This window comes from Zootoca vivipara, chromosome 14 (assembly GCF_965207765.1).
Source record: "Zootoca vivipara chromosome 14, rZooViv2.hap1.1, whole genome shotgun sequence".
In the NCBI taxonomy this organism is placed as follows: domain Eukaryota; kingdom Metazoa; phylum Chordata; class Lepidosauria; order Squamata; family Lacertidae; genus Zootoca; species Zootoca vivipara.
In genome coordinates this window covers 5,056,867-5,079,723 of record NC_142597.1, presented here as the reverse complement: position 1 = coordinate 5,079,723, position 22,857 = coordinate 5,056,867, and the positions used below count along the sequence as shown (strand labels likewise).

General features: G+C 46.0%; 1 protein-coding gene across 2 annotated transcripts in view; it reads left to right on the top strand.

Moving 5' to 3' along the window:
• The window catches only part of EBF2 (EBF transcription factor 2), a 251,443-nt gene that overhangs the window by 217,020 nt on the left and 11,566 nt on the right, over positions 1–22,857 (top strand). The window contains exons 14-16 of one of the 2 annotated variants that reach the window (XM_088657747.1): positions 4,835–5,020; positions 14,919–15,086; positions 19,685–19,748. In XM_088657747.1, coding sequence (XP_088513873.1) covers positions 4,835–5,020; positions 14,919–15,086; positions 19,685–19,716 — 386 coding nt within the window. In that variant the 3' untranslated portion in view covers positions 19,717–19,748. The remainder of the gene's footprint in view (positions 1–4,834; positions 5,021–14,918; positions 15,087–19,684; positions 19,749–22,857) is intronic. The other variant, XM_035138787.3, reaches the window with a different exon arrangement.

Below are 22,857 nucleotides of genomic sequence, written 5' to 3'. Positions count from 1 at the left end.
CATGTACATCTCCTTCTGGCAACTCCTGCAGCCAAGCTGGTGCCAAATGTATTAAACTGCTTTCCTTGGGACCACATCAGCGAGGTTGAGAGGGAGGTCTTGTAATCTGGACAGTCCAGGCCTTGCGCCCTGAGGAGGTAGGTCACTTTGGTGCTGCAAACATGCCAAAAACAATGCAGGAGGCAGAAGATACTAGTTATAAGCTCAACCTGTTCAGTGTAAGGTACCAGCACTATGGGTTGCCTTTGTCGGTGGGAGGGATCATCATGTCTCACCGGTCAGCTAGTGCCCACCATAGCTGCCAAGTACCCCGTTTCCCCCGGGAAACCCCCGTATCACTTCGTCTCCCATTTTTCTCCGTTATTTTCTAATGCCGGAGGCCATTTTTTTCTTTCCGATTTGCCCTTCTATGGGCACCAAAAATGGCCACCGCCGGCTTCAAAAGTCGCATCTACGCATGTCTGGAAGTGCAAAAACGCGACTTCCGGTGTCGGCCATTTTTGGGCGGAGCGACACCGGAAGTTACGTCGGCGCACTTCCTGACATGCCTACAAGCGACTTTCGAAGCCGGTGGCGACCATTTTTTGTGCCCATAGAAGGGCAAAGCGACACCGGAAGTTACGTCGGCGCACTTCCTGACATGCCTACAAGCGACTTTCGAAGCCGGTGGCGACCATTTTTTGTGCCCATAGAAGGGCAAAGCGACACCGGAAGTTACGTCAACGCAACTTCCGGTGTCACACGGCTGCCGGTCCCGGATTCTGCAGTCCGGGACTTGGAAGGTAAGATGCCCACTTTAAGCTGGGCAGCCCCTGGTCAATAAAGTGCTGACCTGCCACTGTCTACCTGCATCAGTGGTAGACTTCTGCACCAAGTAAAAAAGAAATAAAACTAACACTCTTGTGCCCAGCAAGCTGGAACATCAGGACTATGTAACCTGGCATGCCCACCGACCTATTTCAGGTCAATAACTCATGGAATGTAGCCTAATGTAGGAAGGTCAAAATCACACCTGCTCTTCCACTTGCTTTTTGGCTCTGGCCCTACCCTACTCACCACTGGTATGAAGGCCCCAGAAGATTGTCCACAGGGGACTGCAGTTCCCCACCCCTGTGGTGTGTACATGTGCCCCACTTTCACCTCTTTTAAACAGGTTTATGAGCCGCCATTCATTAAAAAAAAATAAGCAAATGAGTTCCAAATGAAAATCCATTCCACGCTCTTTTTGTGTAACTTGGAGCCCTGCTGAAACAATCTTTACAGGTCACAAAGAGGTTACCAGGAGGGGAAGGAGAGTGAAAGTTGGCCTGCCTTTATAAATCACTTATAAAATTAGGAACCTTTGTCCTTTCTGTCTGAAATGATCCTTTGGAGGAGGAAATTGATGTTTTAAAATCTCATAGCAAAGAATAGAAAACAGACATTGCAAGCATGCAGAGATCAGCAGGATCTTCCATTGACAGCAAGGTTTATAAGATGTTCATATTTTTAGTAGCAACTGAAACTCTGGTGCTTTGCCCAAATCATTTGATATCTGGCAGATCTCATACCTTTACAGAATATGCCTGAAAACATCAGACCTATAGGGTGGAAAACAACAAAGCTGCCAAAAGTAGATGATTGTCTGGGTCTCTCATCGAAACCAATTGCAATGAAAAAGAAATGGGAGCGGCGGAATGTGTTGGAATTGGCAATGCCATGAATGCTACATTAATGAATGAATAACAAAATGAATACAACTTTTAATAATGAAAGTGAAAGGACTAACAAAAAAACCGGTTTGTATGTTAGGAGAAGGGGTGCCCTAGAAATGAATATAAAATATACAATTTCTTTTTTAAAAAATGACTTATAGCAGTACTTAGAAAATTGGGAGGCACTGGCTTAGAGGAAGGGTAGCCAATGTGAATATTGTTGGGCTTCAACTCTCAGCATTCTTGACCACTAGTCATCTTGGCTATGAATGATCAGTATTATAATCCAGTGGTGTCTGGAGGACACGACACCAGTTACCCCTGATCTAAGCCATCATTATTACTCCATAAGCATCTATTGTGTGAAAACATTGCAAAACCTATTTTTAAACAAAAACAAACAAACAAACAAATGCCCTCTGCAGTGGAGAAGCACCCCCTGAATCTCTTGAAATCCTTGAGAAGATACAGCCTTGACCACAGTTTGCAGCAAATCCCATGTTAATGTTATGAACATTAAAAACATAAGTGCACTAATTTTTTCCAGATCCAGAAACACCCTTTCACATTCTTTCAACAATCAGATGTGATCAGCAAAATGTACACATGTTGTCAAACAAAGGCGTGCTCTCCTCAGCCAGAGAAACATGCTTAAGGGGTGAGAAATGGAAAGAAATCCTGCACAGTGATCCTTGTGTCTGCAGGCAGCTCTTCATCCAGCACTCTGGAGTTGGGGTTTCTGCCAGCATTAGCACACTGGCTAGTGATGTGCCCTGTAAGAGTAGGCCTTTATTCTAACAGTAACAATCCTGAGCAGGGATTTGGGGTGTGTGTGTGTGTGTGTGTGTGTGTGTGTGTGTGTGTAATTTGATTTAGTTCCCATCAGGGCAGTCTCGAGCAGGTCGGGCGCCCTGGCACTGAGGAGCGGAGATCGCTCCGGTGCCCCTGCGATCATTTTCATGAGGATTTTTTAAAAAAGAGAACAGATTACTGCAAAAAAAGAGAGAACTGCTTAGCTTCAGTAAGCTTTTGGACCAGGGGTAGGGAACCTGTTTTAGTCGAAGAATCACATTCCCACACAAACAGACTCTTGGGCCAAATGATAGGGCTAGAGGTAAAAATGGATGAAACAACAGGGGCACAACTCTTGTATCTAGTGTAGTCAAAACAGCACCACCTGGGTAGATCAGGGAGACACCAACAGACTTGGAGGCAATCCTGGTACAGTGGTGCCTCACAAGACAAATTTAATTCATTCCGCGGGTCAATTCATTTTGCGAAAAATTCATCTTGCAAATCGCAGTTTCCCATAGGAATGCATTGAAATTTCTTTTTCTTTTTTTTGCCCATAGGAATGCATTAATTAAATTTCAATGCATTCCTATGGGAAACCGCGATTCGCAAGATGAATTTTTCGCAAAACGAATTCGTCTTGCGAGTCACCATCAGATCGCAAGACACATTTGTCTTGCGAAAAATTCGTCTTGCAGGGCATTCGTCTTGCGAGGTACCACTGTACAAGGGATTGTGTTGCCTGAGGTGAGCAGGGGCTCTGGCCCTGTCACCTCCTTCCACCACTGCCCCATTGTCTTCTTAGTGGCAGCATCACTACCACCATTCTTATCTTCTCTCCTACCCCACCCCCATCGCTCTCTCCCTTTCCACCTTCGGCCCCCTCTCTTTCTTTCTATTTTAAAACCTGTAGCCCCACTACGGTACATTTACAGTGTCAGTGCTGAAAGCTTCTCTGCCACCTCCCCCCCCCCCCGCCTCATTATGCCTGACTCTAAGAAAGGGTTGCGGGGGTCCTTCTTCAGAGCCAGAAGACGACATGCACCAGTTTAAACAGCATTTCTAGTCACTGTGGCATCTCACCACAGTAGCAGAGGCCCTCTTCTGGCCACCTTACCCAGAATGTCTGGCTCTGAAGAAGGACTCCTTCAGCCCTTTCTCAAGTTGAGGCAGGGAAGAAGAGATGGAGACAGCGGGAGGGGGGCGGGAATCAAAATTCTGATGAGGACTTGACTTTTTTTTTCTAAACTGATATGGAAATGTAGAGAAGTGAATTTAAGAATGGGGGTGGGAATGAGAAATGGCCTTGGTCCTGTATACCTGAAGGAGCGTCTCCCCCCCCCATCATTCAGCCCGGACACTGAGATCCAGCACCGAGGGCCTTCTGGCGGTTCCCTCACTGCAAGAAGTGAGGTTACAGGGAACCAAACAGAGGGCCTTTTCGGTAGTGGCACCTGCCCTGTGGAACGCCCTCCCAGCAGATGTCAAGGCAATAAGCAACTATTTTACTTTTAGAAGACAACTGAAGGCGGCCCTGTTTAGGGAAGATTTTAATGTTTGATGCTGTATTGTTTTTAATATTCAGTTGGAAGCTGCCAAGAGTGGCTGGGGAAACCCAGCCAGATGGGCGGGGTATAAATAATAATAATATATTATTATTATTATTATTATTATTATTATTATTATTATTATTATTATTATTTGAGATCAGCAGATTTGTCAACCTAGTCCAATGAACCATTGAAACTGATGGGCCTCAGTTAGTCATTTTTTATTATTTCATTTGGTCCACTCTGAGTATGACCAGCATTGGACACAACAGAGTGTGCCTGACACACACACCTATGCCATGAAATAACGCAATTCTCAGGTGGGTGGCTGCACCCACTGTGATCATTGTGTCCTTCTCCTCCCCCTTGATGAAAAGCCACTAGCTGATGACAGCATGCTATGATCAGATGGATTCACATTCAGGACCATGACTGGGCTACTCTGAGCGTCACAGGGGGCAACATTTGGTGAAGGGAGTTGTTATAAGAAAAAAGATGGAGGAAAAAGGGAGAAAAATGGGGCGGGGGGTGTCCACTACATGCACACTCTTACCAAGGGAAGAATCCTCAGCTATTAAAGGTAGGATTTAAAAAATGGCAAAATTCTCTCTCCCACCCTCCCCAGAAGCCTCCAGTGCCCTCTGAACCACTGAGATTCATCTAGGGCCAGGACTAGTTTCCTCATCTATGGTAACATTTGTTCCATTGAAATCCAAATTAGTGGAGAAATGCGCGGCTGAGAGAGATCATCCCGCTGTCCTCATCTCTGGGCACTCAGTGAATGTTTATTTCTTGTAGGTTACATCCGCAACACAAGCAGCATCTCCCCGCGAGGTTACTCTTCCAGCTCGACCCCTCAGCAGTCTAATTACAGCACCTCCAGTAACAGCATGAACGGCTACAGCAACGTCCCCATGTCGAACCTGGGTGTTCCTGGCTCGCCTGGATTCATTAATGGCTCTCCCACAGGATCTCCCTATGGCTGTGAGTAGTCATCCCTTCCCTTCCTTTAAGATGACCTTTGGTTTGACTTAAGCCAAGAGGCAATCTGCCAGAAAATACTTCTCTCCTCTCCGCCACCAGCTTTCTGGGGCAGTAGTGCACCAGAAGATTTCCCGACTCTACAATAGGAAATTGAATGCAAAGCTGCTACAGAATGAGCCTGCAAGGGCCACCGCTGCTTCTGCCTTCTTGCCTGAACCTGCCAGTTGTGTAGCATAGTGGCTAAATTGTTCAGACCACCCAGTGTCAGCATTTGCCACCCTTGAGAAGTTGTCAATGATGCCTTCCTGGGGCTCTGATCCAATGAACACTAGGTGTGGGAGCTGGTGTCTTAATTTTTGCAATACCCCTGAAATAGCATTGCAGTGGGGCACTGTGGGAAATTTAATGGTAGCTCCATTGCTGTTGCAGCCTCTTTCTGTTTTTGATACCACTAGGTAAATTAACATAGGGGCAAGGGGCAAATTAATATTGGATGGAGGGGCAGCAGAGGCTCCAGTTCTGGGCTGACCCAAACTCTTGCCTATGTCATTAACTCACCAGATTGGCTGAGACAAGCCACAGCTCTCCTAGACTCAACCAGCCCTCTACAAAAAAAGGGCAATAACATCGGCCTGCTTTATAAGAGTCATTGTAAAGGAAGCTTCCATTGTCTGCTTGCCTCCAGTGGACTAAATAACAGACTGTCTTCTGGGTTGGAACACTGGCAGGAATGAAGGTTTAATAAACCCTGTATACAACCCTGATTCAGATCAGGGTACCTGTAGCTTCTTTTTGCATTAAAACTAAGCATATAATTATCTGGCCCTAAGTCAGCAAAAAGATGCACTGAATGTAAAAGGAGAAAACTGGAGGGCAGTTTTCACATTATGGCTCCATCTGCACTACACATATAAAGCAGCATCCTAGCACTTTAAGCAGATGTCGCCTCCCCCAAAGAATCCTGGGAAGTGTCGTTTGTTAAGGGTGGTGAGAGTTGGTAGGAGACCTCCTATTCCTCTCACGGAGCTACAATTCTCAGAGTTTCCCGAGGAAAGGGATTGACTGTTAATCATCTCTAGGAATTGTAGCTCTCTGAGGGGTCTCAGCTCTTAGGATTCTTTGGGGGAAGACACGACTATTTAAAATGAAATGAATCTGCTTTAAATGTATAGTGCATATGATGCCTATATTTGTGCTCAGGTTTCAGTAGGGGCATAGCAAGGTGGCAATGGGGGCGGTGCGCCCCAGGTTCCACTCTAGGGGGGTGCCACTCGGTGCCCCCCACGACGCCCAAGCCAAGCCCCAGCGCCCGGTTAAAAGCATGCGCCGACGGCTTGCTCGCAAACCTGCTCGGCACGCGCTTTCCTTTTTCCAGCTGGAGCAGAGGCAAGGGGCGGGCCAGGGAGGGGCCTCAGTGTTGCTCCGTAGCGCGCATGCGTCATGTGTCGTGACGACCCTCCCTGGCCCGCCCTTTGCCTCTGCTCCAGCTGGAAAAAGGAAAGTGTGTGCCGAGCAGGTTTGCGAGCAAGCTGTCAGCACATGCTTTTTACCGGGGGGCAGGGCTTGGCTTGGGTGTCGCGGGGGCGCTGAGTGTCACCCCCTGACTTTGCTTGTGGGGTTTGTCGCGCCGCCGCGTCCTAACGTGCATGTGCAGTGCCACGACGCACAACACATGCGCCACGATGCATGCGAGCTGCGGAGCACTACGCTCTGCGGCTTGCTCGTGGGGTTTTTTGTGGCTCCGCTACAGACACCCCCGCCCCCCGGTGCCTTCAGGTTTGCCACTTGCCAGTGGGTTTCAGTAGCCAAGCACAAGATACTTTGTCAAATCTGAAGCATGGAGGCATGTGGAATAGTGAGGTTTTCACACATTTTCCTCAAAGAGAAGCATATGCTGTTATTTTGTGTGTGGAAACCTGCAGTCAGATATAAAATGTAAACTGAAAGTTGACTTATAGCCAAAGGCAAAACTTCATAAATATGGAGCTCTCCCTCTCCCTCTCCCCCCTCCCTCTCCCACACCACCCAAGAATATCTAGCATTCTGCCTCAATCCCACGTTCTTTCTCTCTGCAAAGTATTTTTTTGCTATTGGCCCACCGTGTCTATGGTAGTTGCTAGAGTGATCATGGCCTGTCCCATCCTGCAGGCCTGGGTCAAACTACATGCTATGTATGTCAAGAAGACATTTAAAATAGTGTGCTTAGGACTGGCCACTTTCTTTCTCTGAAAAAGAAGTCGTCGTGGGGTCCTGGCCCAGATCATGAATATGTTATGCCAGGTGAGCACTTCCTGCATTGTTTTTCAAAAAGTCCCTGTCCAGCTGCAGTTCATAATTTTGAATCAATGAAATACAAAAACAATCCACAGTTCTAAAACAATTGATCAATAAAAGACAAACATCAGCACAAAATTAACAGAAAGTCATGCAAACTATAAAGAAGTGTAGAACCAATAAATGGCACTTTTAAACCCAAGAATTATAAACAGGTAGGAAATAAAACACCTGGGAGAAAAGAAAAGCCTGGCACGGAGAAACATTTAACAAGGAATTACCAGGCAAGCCTCTCTGGGAAGAGCATTCCATAGCCATGGTGCCACCACTGAAAAGGCCCTCTGCTGACTAATCCTGTGGTTCTTTGGGTGCATGGTTAGGATATATAGTAGTCACCTACCATACCTCATTAGGGGACAGAATCTGGAGAAGGGTCTCTGCTGATGATCTCAAGGTGCTAACAGGTATATATTGGAAGACGGTTGGATGGCATCTTGTTTGCCTCCTTCTGGGAACTCCTGCAGCTCAGATGGTACAAAACATGTTGTCTGGACAGCCCAGGACCAATGTGGCAGGCAGCAGTTATGTGTTACTAGTCTCTGCAACCACAGCAAGCACTATGATTCTCCAGTGGTTTAACTTTACCTCCAGAGGGGAACTCCGTTGTCTCTTGATAGGAAATCTCAGCCCCAGACACCAAACATGGGCCCCAGGCCTCTCTATTGGGCCCTTGCGACCAGGCGTGCTGGGTTCTTCCCCACTTTGTTGGTGCCCGTCATGGTCCTGTGATGTCACGCCCGCAGCACGTGCGTGACTTCACATGGCAGGAGGAGACCTGATGAGGCCCATTGTGGCCTCCAGAAGGCCCAGCAAGGCCACGAGAAGACCCAGTGGGGCTGCAGGTGGGGCTGCACCATGGCTGTAGATAGGCCCATCGCAGCCTCAGGAAGGCCCCAACCGAGGCCCCACAGCAAAGGCGGAGGCCCCAGCCCAGTCACTGTGGCGGCACCAGAGAGCAGCAAGGCAGCTGCCACCGGCGGCTGGTGGAGGCCGGGCACCCACAGTCAAACGTTTGTGGGTGTCCAGGCCCCCCAGAGATGGCTTCAGTGCTTGTGACTATCTTGCTTGCTTTTCGCTTGGTGGGAATGTGTGCCTGACCTATGATCATGCCTCTTGTTTGCCTGGATACTGGATGGAAAGGTCTATGTGTGTATTTTTTAAAAAAAAAAAACACAACCTCTGACTTTTATACAAAGGTCACTTCTGTTGCTACACTCACTTTTGCTTCTGGCACCATCCATTGCTGGCGTGCAGACCCCAGAAAGTTGCCCATGAAGGAATGTGGCTTTCAGGCTGAAAAAAGCCACACACACAAACACACCCTCCATACAGTAACACAGCTTTAGAGTGTTCCCAGCATTTAACACACAAGAAGCCATTAAAATAGGTGGTGGTGGTGACAACTGAAGAGAGATTATATCGGGAAGAGAAAATGATTTGCCTGTGTAAGATTAGTGGGGCGTGATTATTATTATTATTATTATTATTATTATTATTATTATTATTATTTTATTATTATTATTTATTGTGGGGGAGATTCACACTGCCATGGATACACCTTTAACATAAAGGTGTACCAAAAATCTTCCTTTGCTTTCAGATGAATGCTTTCAGAGGGGGCCTTGTTCCCCTGTGAAAGTGGAGGAATTTTCAGCTGCTTTTAGGGCATGGGAGTAATTCTGAGAAATATTGAGGACTGGGTGTATTTGGCATACCTTAATTTTAAACAAGGTGGTCAAGCATTCATCATCGTCATCTTCTTTATCCGTTTACTAAAACACCATGTCCTTATGTTTTAGCCATAGTCAGTGGCAATAGCACAGCTACCATTTGGGTGGCCTGTCTCCTATCTCCTACCTGTGCACTGTGGTGGGGAAGTGGCAGTTCTACTGGACCTTATACTACTGTATACTGTATTAGATGTTTGCTCCATCAATCCCAGTATTGTCTGCTCTGGCTGGCAGCAGGTCTCCAAGATCTGAGCCAGGTCTCTTTCTTACTACAGTATCTGAAATCCTTTCTAATGGAAGAGGACAGGGATTGGAGCAGGCATCCCCAAACTGCGGCCCTCCAGATGTTTTGGCCTACAACTCCCATGATCCCTAGCTAACAGGACCAGTAGTCAGGGATGATGGGAATTGTATTCCAAAACATCTGGAGGGCCGAAGTTTGGGGATGCCTGGATTGGAGGATAAGGTCAGCAATGGCTACTAGCCATTATAGCTATGATCTACCTCCACTGTTTGAGGCAATGTGCACTGAATACTAGTTCCTGGGAATCCCACATGGAGAGAGGATGCTAGACTAGGAGGGCCTTTGGCCTGATCCTGCAGGGGTTCTTATTGAAACTGGGATCTTCTGTGTATAAAGCAGAAATAGGGAACTTAGTGGCCTCCAAATGTCATTAGACTACGACTCACATTACCCCTGCCAGCCAGAGTTGATGGGAGTTGGAGCGTAACAACATCTGGAGGGAGCTGCAGCCCAAGATATGAAAAGAGGTAGTAAGGGGACACGTAGCTACTTTAAATGAATTCAAATCTCCAGAGCCTGATAAGCTGCATCCAAGGGTACAAAGGAGCTTGCAGATGTAATTTCAGAGCCTTTGTCTATTACCTTTGAGAATTCATGGAGAACAGATGAGGTCCTTACAGACTGGAGGTGGGTCAAGGAAATGCTGTGGACATCTTGATTTCAGTAAGGCTTTTAAGAAAGTCTCCCTTGATATTCTTGGGAGGAAGCTGGTAAAATGTGGGTTAAATGATGTAACTGGTAGGTGGAATTGTAGCAGGTTAACTGACCAAACCCAAAGAGTACTCATTAATGGTTCCTCATCATACTGGAAAAAGTGAGAAGTGGGGTGCTGCAGGGTTCTGTCCTGGGCCCGTTGTTGTTCAGCATCTTTATAAATGACTTGGATGAAGGAATTGAGGGATGATCAAATTCACAGATGACACCAAACTGGGAGGGGTAGCTAATGCTGCAGAAGACAGAATCAGAATTCAAAATAACCTTAACAGATTGGAGAACTGGGCCTGAGCTAACAAAATGAATTTCAGTAGGGACAAATTTAAGGTTCTGCACTTAGGCAGGAAGAACCAGATGCACAAATATGGGATGGGGGAAACCTGGCTTACTAGCAATACATGTGAAAAGGATCTGGGAGCCTTAGTGGACCACAAGTTGAACCTGAATCAACAGTGTGATGCAGCAGCAAAAAAAAAAAACTAATGCTATTCTAGGCTGCATCAACAGAAGTATAGTGTCCAGATCAAAGGAAGTAATAGTACCACTCTATTCTGCCTTGGTCAGACCACACCTGGAATGCTGTGTCCAATTTTGGGCACCACAATTTAAGAAGGATGTTGACAAGCTGGAATGTGTGCAGAAGAGGGCAACCAGGATGATCAAGGGACTGGAAACTAAGCCTTACGAGGAACGCTGGGTATGTTTAGCCTTCAAATATCTTAAGGGCTGTCACATGGAGAAGAGAGCATGCTTGTTTTCTTCTGCTCTGGAGGGTAGGACTTCAACCAATGGCTTCAAGTTACAAGAAAGGAGATTCCGACTAAGCACCAGGAAGAACTTTCTGATAGCAAGAGGTTTTCAGCAGTGGAATGGTCTCCCACAGGAGGATATGTACTCTCCTTCCTTGGAGGTTTTTAAGCAGAGGTTGGATGGCCATCTGTCATGGATGCTTAAGCTGTGATTCCTGCATTGTAGGGGGTTGGACTAGATGGCCCTTGGGATCCCTTCCAACTCATAAGATTCTATGACATATGATCAACCACTGAGCTCTCCCTTTCACCTATAAAATCAAGTTACAGTCTATCCATGTCTTTCTTATCAATCTTACCCAGAAACTAAAATGTATCATGGGGGTGAGGGGAGTGAGGAGAGATAAGTCCGTTAAGATGCTGGTCCATAAGACCATCTGCTCCAAGTCATACGTTATGAAAAGGTTTGTGCTAATATTAGAAATCAAACCTAAATTCCAGGTTCCTCAGTCAGTTTTCAGGGGAGAAAAGTAGGCCGTTTGACCATTAAGGTTGAGGGAGAAATTTAGTTCACCTAATCTGCACTTTCCAACGCAATACACAAAGAGAAACACAGCCATCCTTTGAAACTTGTACTGCCGTTCTCCACCCAAGTAACATGTATAAAATTGCAGATATGGGGATAAAAATGCATTATATTAGGGGATAATGTTTTGCGGAATGTGTATATTAATTAAAATTGCATGCAGAAATGTTTGTATTAGGAGAAATTCATAGTTAAATGCTGAAGAATGGGAACTTAGTTTTTTTTAATTAAAAAATGCAGACTGATGTGGAGATGAAAATTGGAGTGGGGTGAAAATTAGAAACTGAGAGAAACGGAAATGGGCTGATTCACCCATCCCTAGAAATGGACTTTGCAGCTTGATTTGGATAGTTTTGGATAGGCTTGGGAAAAGGTTGACAACTCTGGGAAACGGGGGGGGGCAGCGCCAGAGGGATCTTTGCACCACAGCGCTGGATATCCTTAAGACGGCCCTGCTTCTAGTAAGCAGCAGAGAAGCAACTGACTGGAGGTCAACTGAGTGCTGGCTCCACACCGTGCTGCCTGCTGCTGCTGAATAAGCAGCTGGACAGTACAGTTTGGTTTTAGTCTATAGTCTATACTCTATACCATTAGCCACATCCACTAGCACTAAAAGCTGAAGTAGCAGCCATCATGAGAGATGGGGGAGAAATTTGATTCAGTTCACATTTAAAGGCAAGACTACTTAATTTGCACTTGCTGGAACAAGATTGGGCCAAAACACAGCCATCCTTCAAAATTTGCATTCTTCCGAACTTTGAAATGCAGTTTTCAAGCCATGTAAGGTGCAAGATGCATGTACTGGGGTAAATTATGCATAAAAGTGCACGTGAAAGTGACATACAAAAATGCATTAAAACAGGGAAAGTTGCACTGCAAAAATGTGTGTTATTGGGCAAAATAAAATAAAATGCTGCTGAATTTTCATGAGGGCTTTTAAAAAACCATGCAAACTGATGTGGAAATGTGGAGAACTGAACTTGAGATTGGAAAAATGAGAAACAGAGAGAAGCTGAAATTGACAGATTAACACAAGCCTGGTCTTCACTCCTTTTAATAAGAAACTCAGGTGGTGAGTCCTGGCAGGATTAGAGACCAAACAAGCCACTAAGTAACAACAGGGAACTATCATTATACTGCAGAGGTAAAATAATAATAATAATAATAATAATAATAATAATAATAATAAATGAACTGAGGGAGAACCCCCCCCTCCCAAAAAAAACCTCCACAGCCTCAGTAAAGACTGAGGATGTTCATCAACCATGGAATGTTGAGTGTTACGGAGGCTGACTGGAACCCTGAACAGGAGATGACTTGTTAAAAAGCAAGTATGCACTGAAATAGTTTGTTGCTGGTGCCTCTTGTTTGCTTTACTATTCCATCTGTCCACTTATGAGTGGCTGTAGTGGAACTGAGATTAAAGGTGATTGTTCCAAGTCCTTGTCAATGTCATTTCATTTAAGATAGCCATTCATTATCCACCGACAATACTGAATTGTTTTTGAAAAATAAACCCAGCCCACATTATAGGATGAAAATATATTGAAGTATTTTTTAAGGAAAATAATATTAATAATAATAAGTTGCCTTTTTAAAAAAGTCACGCTTCAAAAAAGAAATTTGAAATGTCTATTGATTTTTGCACAGAGAGTTTAAAAATGGCCAAACAGATGTTTGGTAGATTTTTTTCTTTTTTTGTAAAAAAGAAAACCCTTACAAACTCTACTTCCTGACTGAGTTATGTGTGCCAAGTTTTAGCTCCAGGGAAAAAGAGCGAAATTTTTACAGCTGAGTTATAAACCCCTGACAATAAGGGTTTACAATGAGATGCTGACAGACCCTTTAAAAAAATTAAAAAAAGGAAATGTTCAGGCTCTGAGAAGAAAATGTGCAGAGTAAAATCCAGCTGTGATTGTGTGGGCATGCTGTGGATTTGAGGAACAAAATGAGTGTTTTTGCCAATTGGATCCCAAAATGGATTGCAAGGCTTAGTTCCTTCCAGGTTCAACCATCTCTCGCCCATTGTCTAAAGTTTGCTTCAACAACAACAACAACAACAACAACCATGAATTTGCCTAACCCTGTTTTAAAGCAATTCAATCTGGTGGCCATCGCAGCCTCCTGTGTTTATCCTTAGTTTATCTGTGCGCTGCATGAAAAATATATGCTTTCTTTTGTCCATCCTGAGTCTTCAGTGAGTTTCAATGTCACTAGATGTCCATGAGTGTTATGAGAGAGGGAGAAATCATGTCTATGTCAGTTCATTTGAAAGATTGCCTTGCTCCAGATGTGGCCTCTGAACCACTTTGATATGTGGAACTGGCCACTTTACAAGTGCCACATAATATTCATTCCAACCAGTCTTCTAGTGTGGCAACACCTAATCTCTGGAGGTAAAGGTAAAGGGATCCCTGACCGTTAGGTCCAGTCACGGATGACTCTGGGGTTGCGGCGCTCATCTCGCTTTACTGGCCGAGGGAGCAGGCGTACAGCTTCCGAGTCATGTGGCCAGCATGTCTAAGCCACTTCTGGTGAACCAGAGCAGCGCACGGAAACACCGTTTACCTTCCCACCAGAGCAGTACCTATTTATCCACTTGCACTTTGACGTGCTTTTGAACTGCTAGGTTGGCAGGAGCAGGGATTGAGCAATGGGAGCTCACCCCATCATGGGGATTCGAACCGCCAACCTTCTAATCGCCAAGCCCTAGGCTCTGTGGTTTGGACCACACCTATTAATATTTGGCAGGTGCCTTCTCTGTATTGCTTTAAAGGTAAAGGGACCCCTGACCATTAGGTCCAGTCGTGACTGACTCTGGGGTTGCAGTGCTCATCTCGTGTTATTGGCCGAGGGAGCCGGCGTACAGCTTCCTGGTCATGTGGCCAGCATGACAAAGCTGCTTCTGGCAAACCAGAGCAGCACATGGAAACGCTGTTTACCTTCCCGCTGTAGCGGTTCCTATTTATCTACTTGCACTTTGACGTGCTTTCAAACTGCTAGGTTGGCAGGAGCTGGGACCGAGCAACAGGAGCTCACCCCGTCGCAGGGATTCAAACCGCCGACTTTCTGATTGGCAAGCCCTAGAGCTCTGTGGTTTAACCCACAGCGCCACCTGGGTCCCTAGTGTATTGCTTTAGGTGCCTGCTAAAATAATGGAATAATGGAATTCTACAGTTGGAAGGGACCCCAAGTTACCTTGTTCAATCCACATTTTACCAGCTTCCTCACAATAATACCATGGGGGACTTTGTCAAAATCTTACTGAAATCAAGATACAGTAGGTAAAGGTAGGGGGACGCGGGTGGCGCTGTGGTCTAAACCACTGAGCCTAGGGTTCTCATCAGTCACCCCTTAAAGATGCTCTTTGGATTGTAAATTGGTGTGAAGTGGGAGGGAAAGAGGGAGGTGGATTTTCTAATCCCCAAAATTCCTATTTATTCTAATGAAATTTCTGTTTCTCCCTTCCCCTCCTCTTCAGTGATGTCTTCAAGTCCAACAGTCGGTTCCTCAAGCACTTCCTCCATCCTCCCATTCTCCTCCTCTGTTTTTCCTGCTGTCAAACAAAAGAGTGCCTTTGCTCCCGTCATCCGACCCCAGGGGTCTCCTTCCCCGGCTTGCTCCACTGGCAATGGAAATGGGTTCAGAGGTACGTAAAACTCTATTTTCCACTCCCTACCCCCTGGAGCCTCCATGCCTGCAGAATGTTTTGTTTCAAAGGCAAATACAGAAACAACAAAGAAGTTGAAAGCTTGGAGGATCTCGATGCATTAGCAATATCACTTAAACAACACAGATGGAGTCCAGACACAATAGGAATCCTGATAAAGCATCAACGGAGAGAAACAAACAAAAACAATGTACAACCTGGAGAGAAAGGTTTTGACTTTTCTTTAGTCAGGTCTTGTTCACAGTGGGGGGATATACAACTAACACATATAAGGGGAAACTCCCTCAGAACTGCACAGCCAATCAGAAGACAGCCAACCTCAGCAAAGATCATGACACCGTAACTGGTTGCTAAGCTACATCGCCAGCAGCAGCCTCTTGGTTGGCTTGCTTTAACATTAAGAGAACACCTTAAGTTACACTCTGAATGATCTCTGCTGTTGCACTTACAACATGATGTACAAGTAATGTTTGTGAATCTGGGCTGAATGTAAGCTGGGTGCCACCCAGTTCATGATATCAGCAGGCCGAAATGTTTCAGGAACCTTAAAGTTAAAGCGAAGTGTAGTAGGCTGGGCTGTATTTTTGGAGTGAGCCTACTGGAGCCCGCCTTCATCTTGGACATGTGTTCCCAAACTGTGGTCCATGAGCTTAAATCAGTGGGTCTAGGGATGCCTGAGAACAACAGTTATCTTTCAGAATGCACACTTCTCTGAATGTTGTGCTGTTGTCCCCGCACCCTACCCAAAAGAGTATGGAGAAAAGTATGTTTGGGAAATACGTCCCCACCGAAAACTGACACCTGCAAACAGAGTAGTGAATTTGCAGGATGGAAGATACACCCACAGAGAGATTTGTGAGTGTGTGTGTTGGGGGAACCAGGCATTGTCTGCACTTGTGATTCTCAGCAACTGTAAATAGTACCTAGCCAGCAGTGGGTAGTAGCCATTGCCTTATCCTCCCAAAATTTGTGTAAATCCCCTTTTAAAGACTCTTTGGTGGAGTGAGGAGGCCCAACATTTATGGTGGCTGCAACAATGGGCCTTTGGTCCCTGTTGTATTTTCGGTTTTTGATGGGAACTGTTGGAGCTCCTTTCAGAGGACAGGGACTGCCATCCTCACCCCTGTGAAGCGATGCTTCATTCTGGGGATGGAAGGGTGGCTGCCAGCTGGTGACTACCAAGAAGAGCTGTATTGCCAGCACCTGCAGAGACTGTGTTATAAAAAGTTAAAGCCCTCCCACAGACAGCTGAAGAGTTTTTCTCCACTCTCCCAGTTGTCCTGAGGTGGCTTTTATTTTATTTTTAGTGTGTGTGTGAATCTCCTTAATAGCAGGCTAATAAGTTTCCACGCAAGACCTACTGGCTCACCCATATTGCTAGGTAATTTGCAAATGGAAAAGGGGGGAAATCATTCTGAAAGCGCCACTAGATTAAACCAGTGGTCAACCAGATGCCTGCTATTATTATTATTATTATTATTATTATTATTATTATTATTATTATTATTATTATTCACCACTCACCCTAAGGTCCCAGAGTGGGTTATAACATTAAAACACAACATTATGATGCAATATTAAAAACAGTTTTACATTACAACTTAAAATTACAGAAGTAAGGTAGGTCCAAAAAATATAGACCTCTTAAGTGTCTAAAGCCAGGGCAAAGAGGTGCATCTTCAGCAATTGCTGAAAGCTGTATAATGAAGGGGCCAGATGCACGGCCAATGAGAATCCTCTCTTCCGAGCCACCCCACCCCCTGAGCTTCTGAAGATGGAGGAACTACCAAGAAGGGTGTCTCTGCTGATCTTAGCACCTGAGAGGGTAGGAACGGAAGGAGACTTGGATGCAATAACTCTGTTCCATCCCTCTTTTCCAGCAAATTATATTCGCATCCTGGCACCCTTGGGCAGCTGACTGGTCCTGTCACCTGCCCTGGACACTCTACTCTTAGCAGTAGCAACCAATTTAATTTCCCACACTGCCCCAAGAAAGCAAAGCAAAGGTTCACTTGGGGGCCATGCATACCTCCATTTGACCCACAGCTTTCCTCCAGGAAAACCCATGGTTTAGCATTAAATCGGAACAAGTGGCAATTGGGTGGTGGGGCAAAGGCAAATCTGCTTGGACCCATGCCTGGAAAGAGTGGGACACATGGGAAAGTGCTTGGACTCTTGTTTTCTAGGCATGGGACAAGTAGAAGTGTGGACGAGCCCTGAGAGACAAGTGGGCAGAGGGATCAGGCTAGTGGAGCAGGCCTGACGGGGAAGGGTTGTAGCTCCATTGAGGAGCTCCTCCTCTACATGCAAAGGTCCCAGATGTGATCCCCAGCATCTCCAGGTGGAGCTGGGAATGTCAGCTGCCTGAAACCCTGCAGAGCTGCTGTGTAGACAATACTGAGCTACAGAGGCACCATCTTGGGGGGAAGGCAAGGGGCTGAGGACCCTTCAAAACATTTCAAGGAGGAGGCCTGGCCCCCTCAATATTCCAGAGTGACATGCACATGCTGTGTGTGAACAACTGCAACGTACTGATGTATCGCACACATGAGTGACATGAGCTTGTCATGCAGCGTGTACGCATGACGTGATCACGTCATGTGGCACCGGCCCCCTCAATTGCAGGGGCAAGCTCATGTGCCTGCTGAGCTAGATAGACCAAGTGTCTGAATCAGTAAAAGGCAACTTTCTATGATTATTGTTCTATGTGTTCCCTCTCTTTGGCATTCCATTCCTCCTGAATTCCCATTTGTTTATTTTTCTTATTTCATATGTTTATATCCACCAGTCTTTCTTCCATCAATGGGATGTACAATCTCAATGGTTTCTTTTTGCAATGTGCTCAACTGCACAAGAACCTTGAGGCAATAGTTCTTCCAAATAGTTCTTCTTCCACGTGCTGTCGCCAGCCAGCTAGGCTGGCCACTGGCCTAACTCAGGAGGCAGGGGCTCTTGGAGCCATTTGTGGGATTCCCTGCTAGAGCATAGGCCTTGGCAAGCGTTTGACAACATCACCCTGGGATTCCAGCCATAGTATCAGTTCAGCTCTTGCAGAGCTTCTCTATCTTCTAACGTTGCTTAGGAACCTCACCAAAGAAATCATCCCTCTGTGAACCTCAGTGAGACTGATCAATTTGAAAAGGGAGGTGAATGAGAATGGACAGTTCTAGCCATGTAAGTTATGTTTTACAGCCAAAGCCAAACACCCAAAGACATAGGGCTTGAATAAATTTCAGCTCTCCATAGAGCAAAATGATTTTAATATAGGGAAACTGAGTGGTTCCAGGGCCTTCCTGGTCTCAGCAGTGATCCCCTATCCCAAAAGAGCACAGGCAGGGCTCCAAAGTATATGTGAAATCTCTTCTTGAACCACCAGGGGGGTTCAATAAGAAGTATTTATGTCCCAAAGTGGAAACACACAACACAATCTCTTTAAAGGTAACTTGTATAAATGCCCCATAAAATCTCCATCCCTTGCTTTTTGTGAGTGAATATGCACTTCCATATAAACATGTATAATACATACCTTATACATACTTATACATATCTCTAGCTAACTAGTTCCATAGCTAGTTCAACACCTGAAGAGGTTTTTGAAATTGTGTAGAGGACACAGTCGCCACCACTGCCCCCCAAATCCTTGATCCATCCACCTTTGACCTCCTACATGGAGCAATAAGGTCTGCAGGGTTATTGTAAACTTGTTCAAGTGAATGCATTTAGAAGTCTCCCCGCAGTCAGGTATCCCACTTTATCAGGGTTCCATTCTCCCCATGTGGAACCAATCAGTCTGCCAAATTATCACATAGTCTAAAAATGTCCCCCACCCCATCCTAAACCAGATCCCCATTTTCATGTAAAGGAAATGTCATGTGTGAAGTGTTCCTTACAGGTGGTTTGAAGTGTGACCATCTACCTGGGCAGGAGCATTAGAAGAGTTCCGCTGGATTAGAGCAAAGTCCTACTAGTCCATTATCCTGTTCTCACAGTGGCCAACCAGATGCCTATGGGAAGCCCACAAGCAGGGCCTGAGTTCAACCAGGCATTGTCTGCACTTGTAATTCTCAGCAACTGTAAATGGTACCTAGCCAGCAGTGGGTAGTAGCCATTGCCTTATCCTCCCAAAATTTGTGTAAATCCCCTTTTAAGTCATCCAAGTTGGTGGCCATCACTGCATCTTGTGGTAAAAATTCAATAGCTTAACTATGTCCCATATACTGTCCTCCCTTTTGTCTGTCCAGAATCTACCATCAGTTTCATTAGATTACCCTGGTTCCAATATTATGAGACAGGAGGAAAAACTTCTCTCAGTCCATTTTCTCCCTGGCATACATAATTTTATATGCCTCTATTTAGTCTCTTCCAACCCCCCCCCCCAACCTTTCTGTCTAAACTAGAAAGCCCCAAAAGGGAGTTGCTCCATCCCTCAGATCACTTGCATTGCCCTTTACCATGTGCATCAACCAGAACAGTACACTATGTTCTATGTGGGGTATATTACAGCATTATGATATTGGCAGTTTTATTTTGAATCCCTTTCCTAATGATCCCTAACATGGAATTTGCCTTTTTCACAGCTGCCGCACAGTGGGTCGACATTTTCATCTAGCTATCCACCACAACTCCAAGAACTCTTTCCTGGTCAGTCACCACCAGTTCAGACCCCATTAATGTATATGTTTGTTAAGGGTGGGGTGGTTGCCCCAATCAAACTGAACCTCATTTGCCCATTCACCCATTTTGGAGAGGTCCTTTTGAAGCTCCTTGCAAACCCTTTATTTTCATTTTCAGCATCCTTGGTAATCTCTCCCCTAACTCCAAATCCATTATGAGCTGATTGTCCCTGACCTGACACTGTGTTTTTAAGTGCAATGTAAGGTCAGTGAAATGATTGTATGCTTTGGGAAATGAATGTATTATTATTTATTTATTTTATTTATACCCCGCCCATCTGGCTGAGTTTCCTACACCACTCTGGGCAGCTTCCAACAAATACCGAAATACATTAAAATAATGTAGTCCTCTTGTTTGCCCACCAGCTTAGATGAGCTCATAAGCCAGTTGTAGGTGTCCACGGTTATTTGCTGGCCTGGATGGGAATCCAGTATATTTGTGAGCACCAGGACTACATTCATTTCTCAAAGCATACAATCATTTCCTTGACCTTACTTTCCACCTTAGAAACAGTGTCAGGTCAGGGACAATCAGCTTCATGGAGCTAAGAAGTGGGTGGGGATTCTGCCCTTCCTCCAGCTCAGACTTGGAATGGGGTGCAGATGTTTGATTCATCTCCTTGGTTTTTGAGTTCTATAAACAACCAATCAGTGCAGAACCACAATAAACCAAAACCTTGGGGCTGAGGAGAGGGCAGAGAGCCTTCCACCCTGAAGTTCCAGTTCTGAGGTGCATCTTGCTCACCAGAGGGAGACTGAGCACTCTACCAGGGCAAGCATGTTAAATGAAATGGTGGGGTCCTGGGAACCAAACAAACACATGGATGATTATCTTATTAATGGCCATGATAGCTATATCACTGGCGGAGAAAGAGGAGTGCGGGGGGGGAGCGCACCGCCCCTGGCAGCGCGATCCCGGTGGGGTGCCATCGCGGCTGGCCCCCCACCCATGCTGGGTGCCACGCCCCCACAGGCAGCGTGCCATGTCCCCAGGACGAGTGCACCAGCCCCGCCCTGCCTGTTCTCCGCCCCCGGTGCCGGAGCATGAAGCTCCGCCACTGAGCTATATAAAGCCTCCATGTTTAGAGGCAATGTAAGAAAGGGCTCAGTGGTAGAGCTGGACTGGATGGGCCAAGAAGGTTCTTCTTTTCTTATCCATGGGGATAAGATATGCTCTCTATTTCACTGGTGTGCCCTTATCACCAATTTCTGATAAAGAACACGTTTGAAAGCTCGCAATGTTTCAAGCAATTGGTTGCTATTCTAAGTTGCTCTATGGTTCTCATTAAGGTTACACAAGGGAGGAAACCCACATGATTCTTGGCTTCCACAGTGGTGTTAGGAAAGACACGTGGATACCCTTAGATAACCCGCCTTGTGCCATGTGTTCCTGCTTTCCGCTCCCTGTGTGCCATCTGCTAGACATTCCTCTTATGTAGCCAGACATGGTAGGCAGGGGGAAAGCAGCAGGCCTGACAACACCCCCATTTCTTGGCTGCTCCCCCAAATTGATAGCAGGTGTCCTGATCAGGAAAAGCCCGGCATTTATTTTGTGTCGGACGTCAAGGCTGCTTAAAAACAGCGTGGCAGAGATGTAATGTGACGTGACGCAACGTGAAGTGATGAGTACCCTGGTGTCTAATCATCTCATCACAGATGCAAGGCAGCAAATTGGAAACTGCTGGAGCAGTACAAAGGAACTGTTGGCCACCTATGCCTTTGCCTAGATCGGAATATCTGAATGGAGAAATTATTTCCTCTGTCTCTAATGTTTAGGTGTGCATGTCATTGGTCATGTAGCCAAAATGGCACCAGTGAGGGATCAGCAGGCTTGCATGGGAACCCAAGGTTCACACAAGTACACAACAGTCTTTCGTGGGGAGACTCCTCAGAGCGGGGAAATCAACCCAAATAGCCCAGTGAGGACTGAGCATGCTCACTTGCCACAGAATGCTAACTGGCTTGTGTGTGCGGAATGGAAAAGTAGCTAGGAGAAGGGAGAAAATGGAGAGTCATGGATGAAGGTATGGATTAATGACTGGAACATGAATACTCCGCACTGCAGGTGTTCAGCGACTGAGGAGGGAGCACAAGGGCTCCTGCCTCTTGGATTTGTGTGACTGTCCAGGCTTGTGTGTGTGTATTTCTGGCCGGTGACCTTGCAAGTGTGGTGTCCCTGAGCACATGGTCTTAGGGGGCGAGGCTTCCGTGGAGTCAGGTGCGTCACGTGACTAGCTGTGGGTGGAGCTAGTCAGTGCCTGGAGTTCAGCAACTGAGGAGGGAGCACAAGGTGAGCTGAGCTTGGGGGACACTCTGTAGGTTTAGTGGATTTGTCTTTTTGGTGGTGTGTGTGATAAAGTTTGTGTGCTTATCTGTTTCATTTGCTTGTGTGCTTGTGCTTGTTTTCTAGGGCTTCTGCCTCTTGGATTTGTGTGACTGTCCAGGCTTGTGTGTGTGTTTGTTTCTGGCCGGTGACCTTGCAGGTGACCTTGGAAGTGTGCTCTCCCTGAGCACAAGGTCTGAGGGGGCGGGGCTTCTGTGGAGTCAGGTGACTAGCTGTGGGTGGAGCTAGTCAGTGCCTGGAGATCAGCAGCACACGACGCTGGTTTGACCCATCTTTTAGATTTAGGGGAATTAGTCTTCAACGTTTATTGGGGGAGACCTAGGTGGCTGCTTCTTCTTCTTCTTCTTCTTCTTCTTCTTCTTCTTCTTCTTCTTCTTCTTCTTCTTCTTCTTCTTCTTTTCCCCTGACTTCAAGCTTTTCAAGATGGAGGGTAAGGGAACAACTGCAGTCACCTGCAATTCCTGCGCAATGTTTGTATTCTTGCCAAAGGATGTAGGCAGCTACACCTGCAGCAATTGCAAGTTGGTTGCCCTACTAGAAGACAATTTCAGGCCCGTGTATCTACGCTCCAGAGAATTAAAGAGCTGGAGCTTTTCTTGGATGCAGCAGAGCACACTGTCTGCACCAAGGAGGAGACAGGGGACATCCCTGAGGAGGAGGTCAGTTCCCCAACACAGGAGCCAGATGTATGGAGGAACGTGACTCATAGAAGTAGAAAGCCTAGGGATCACTC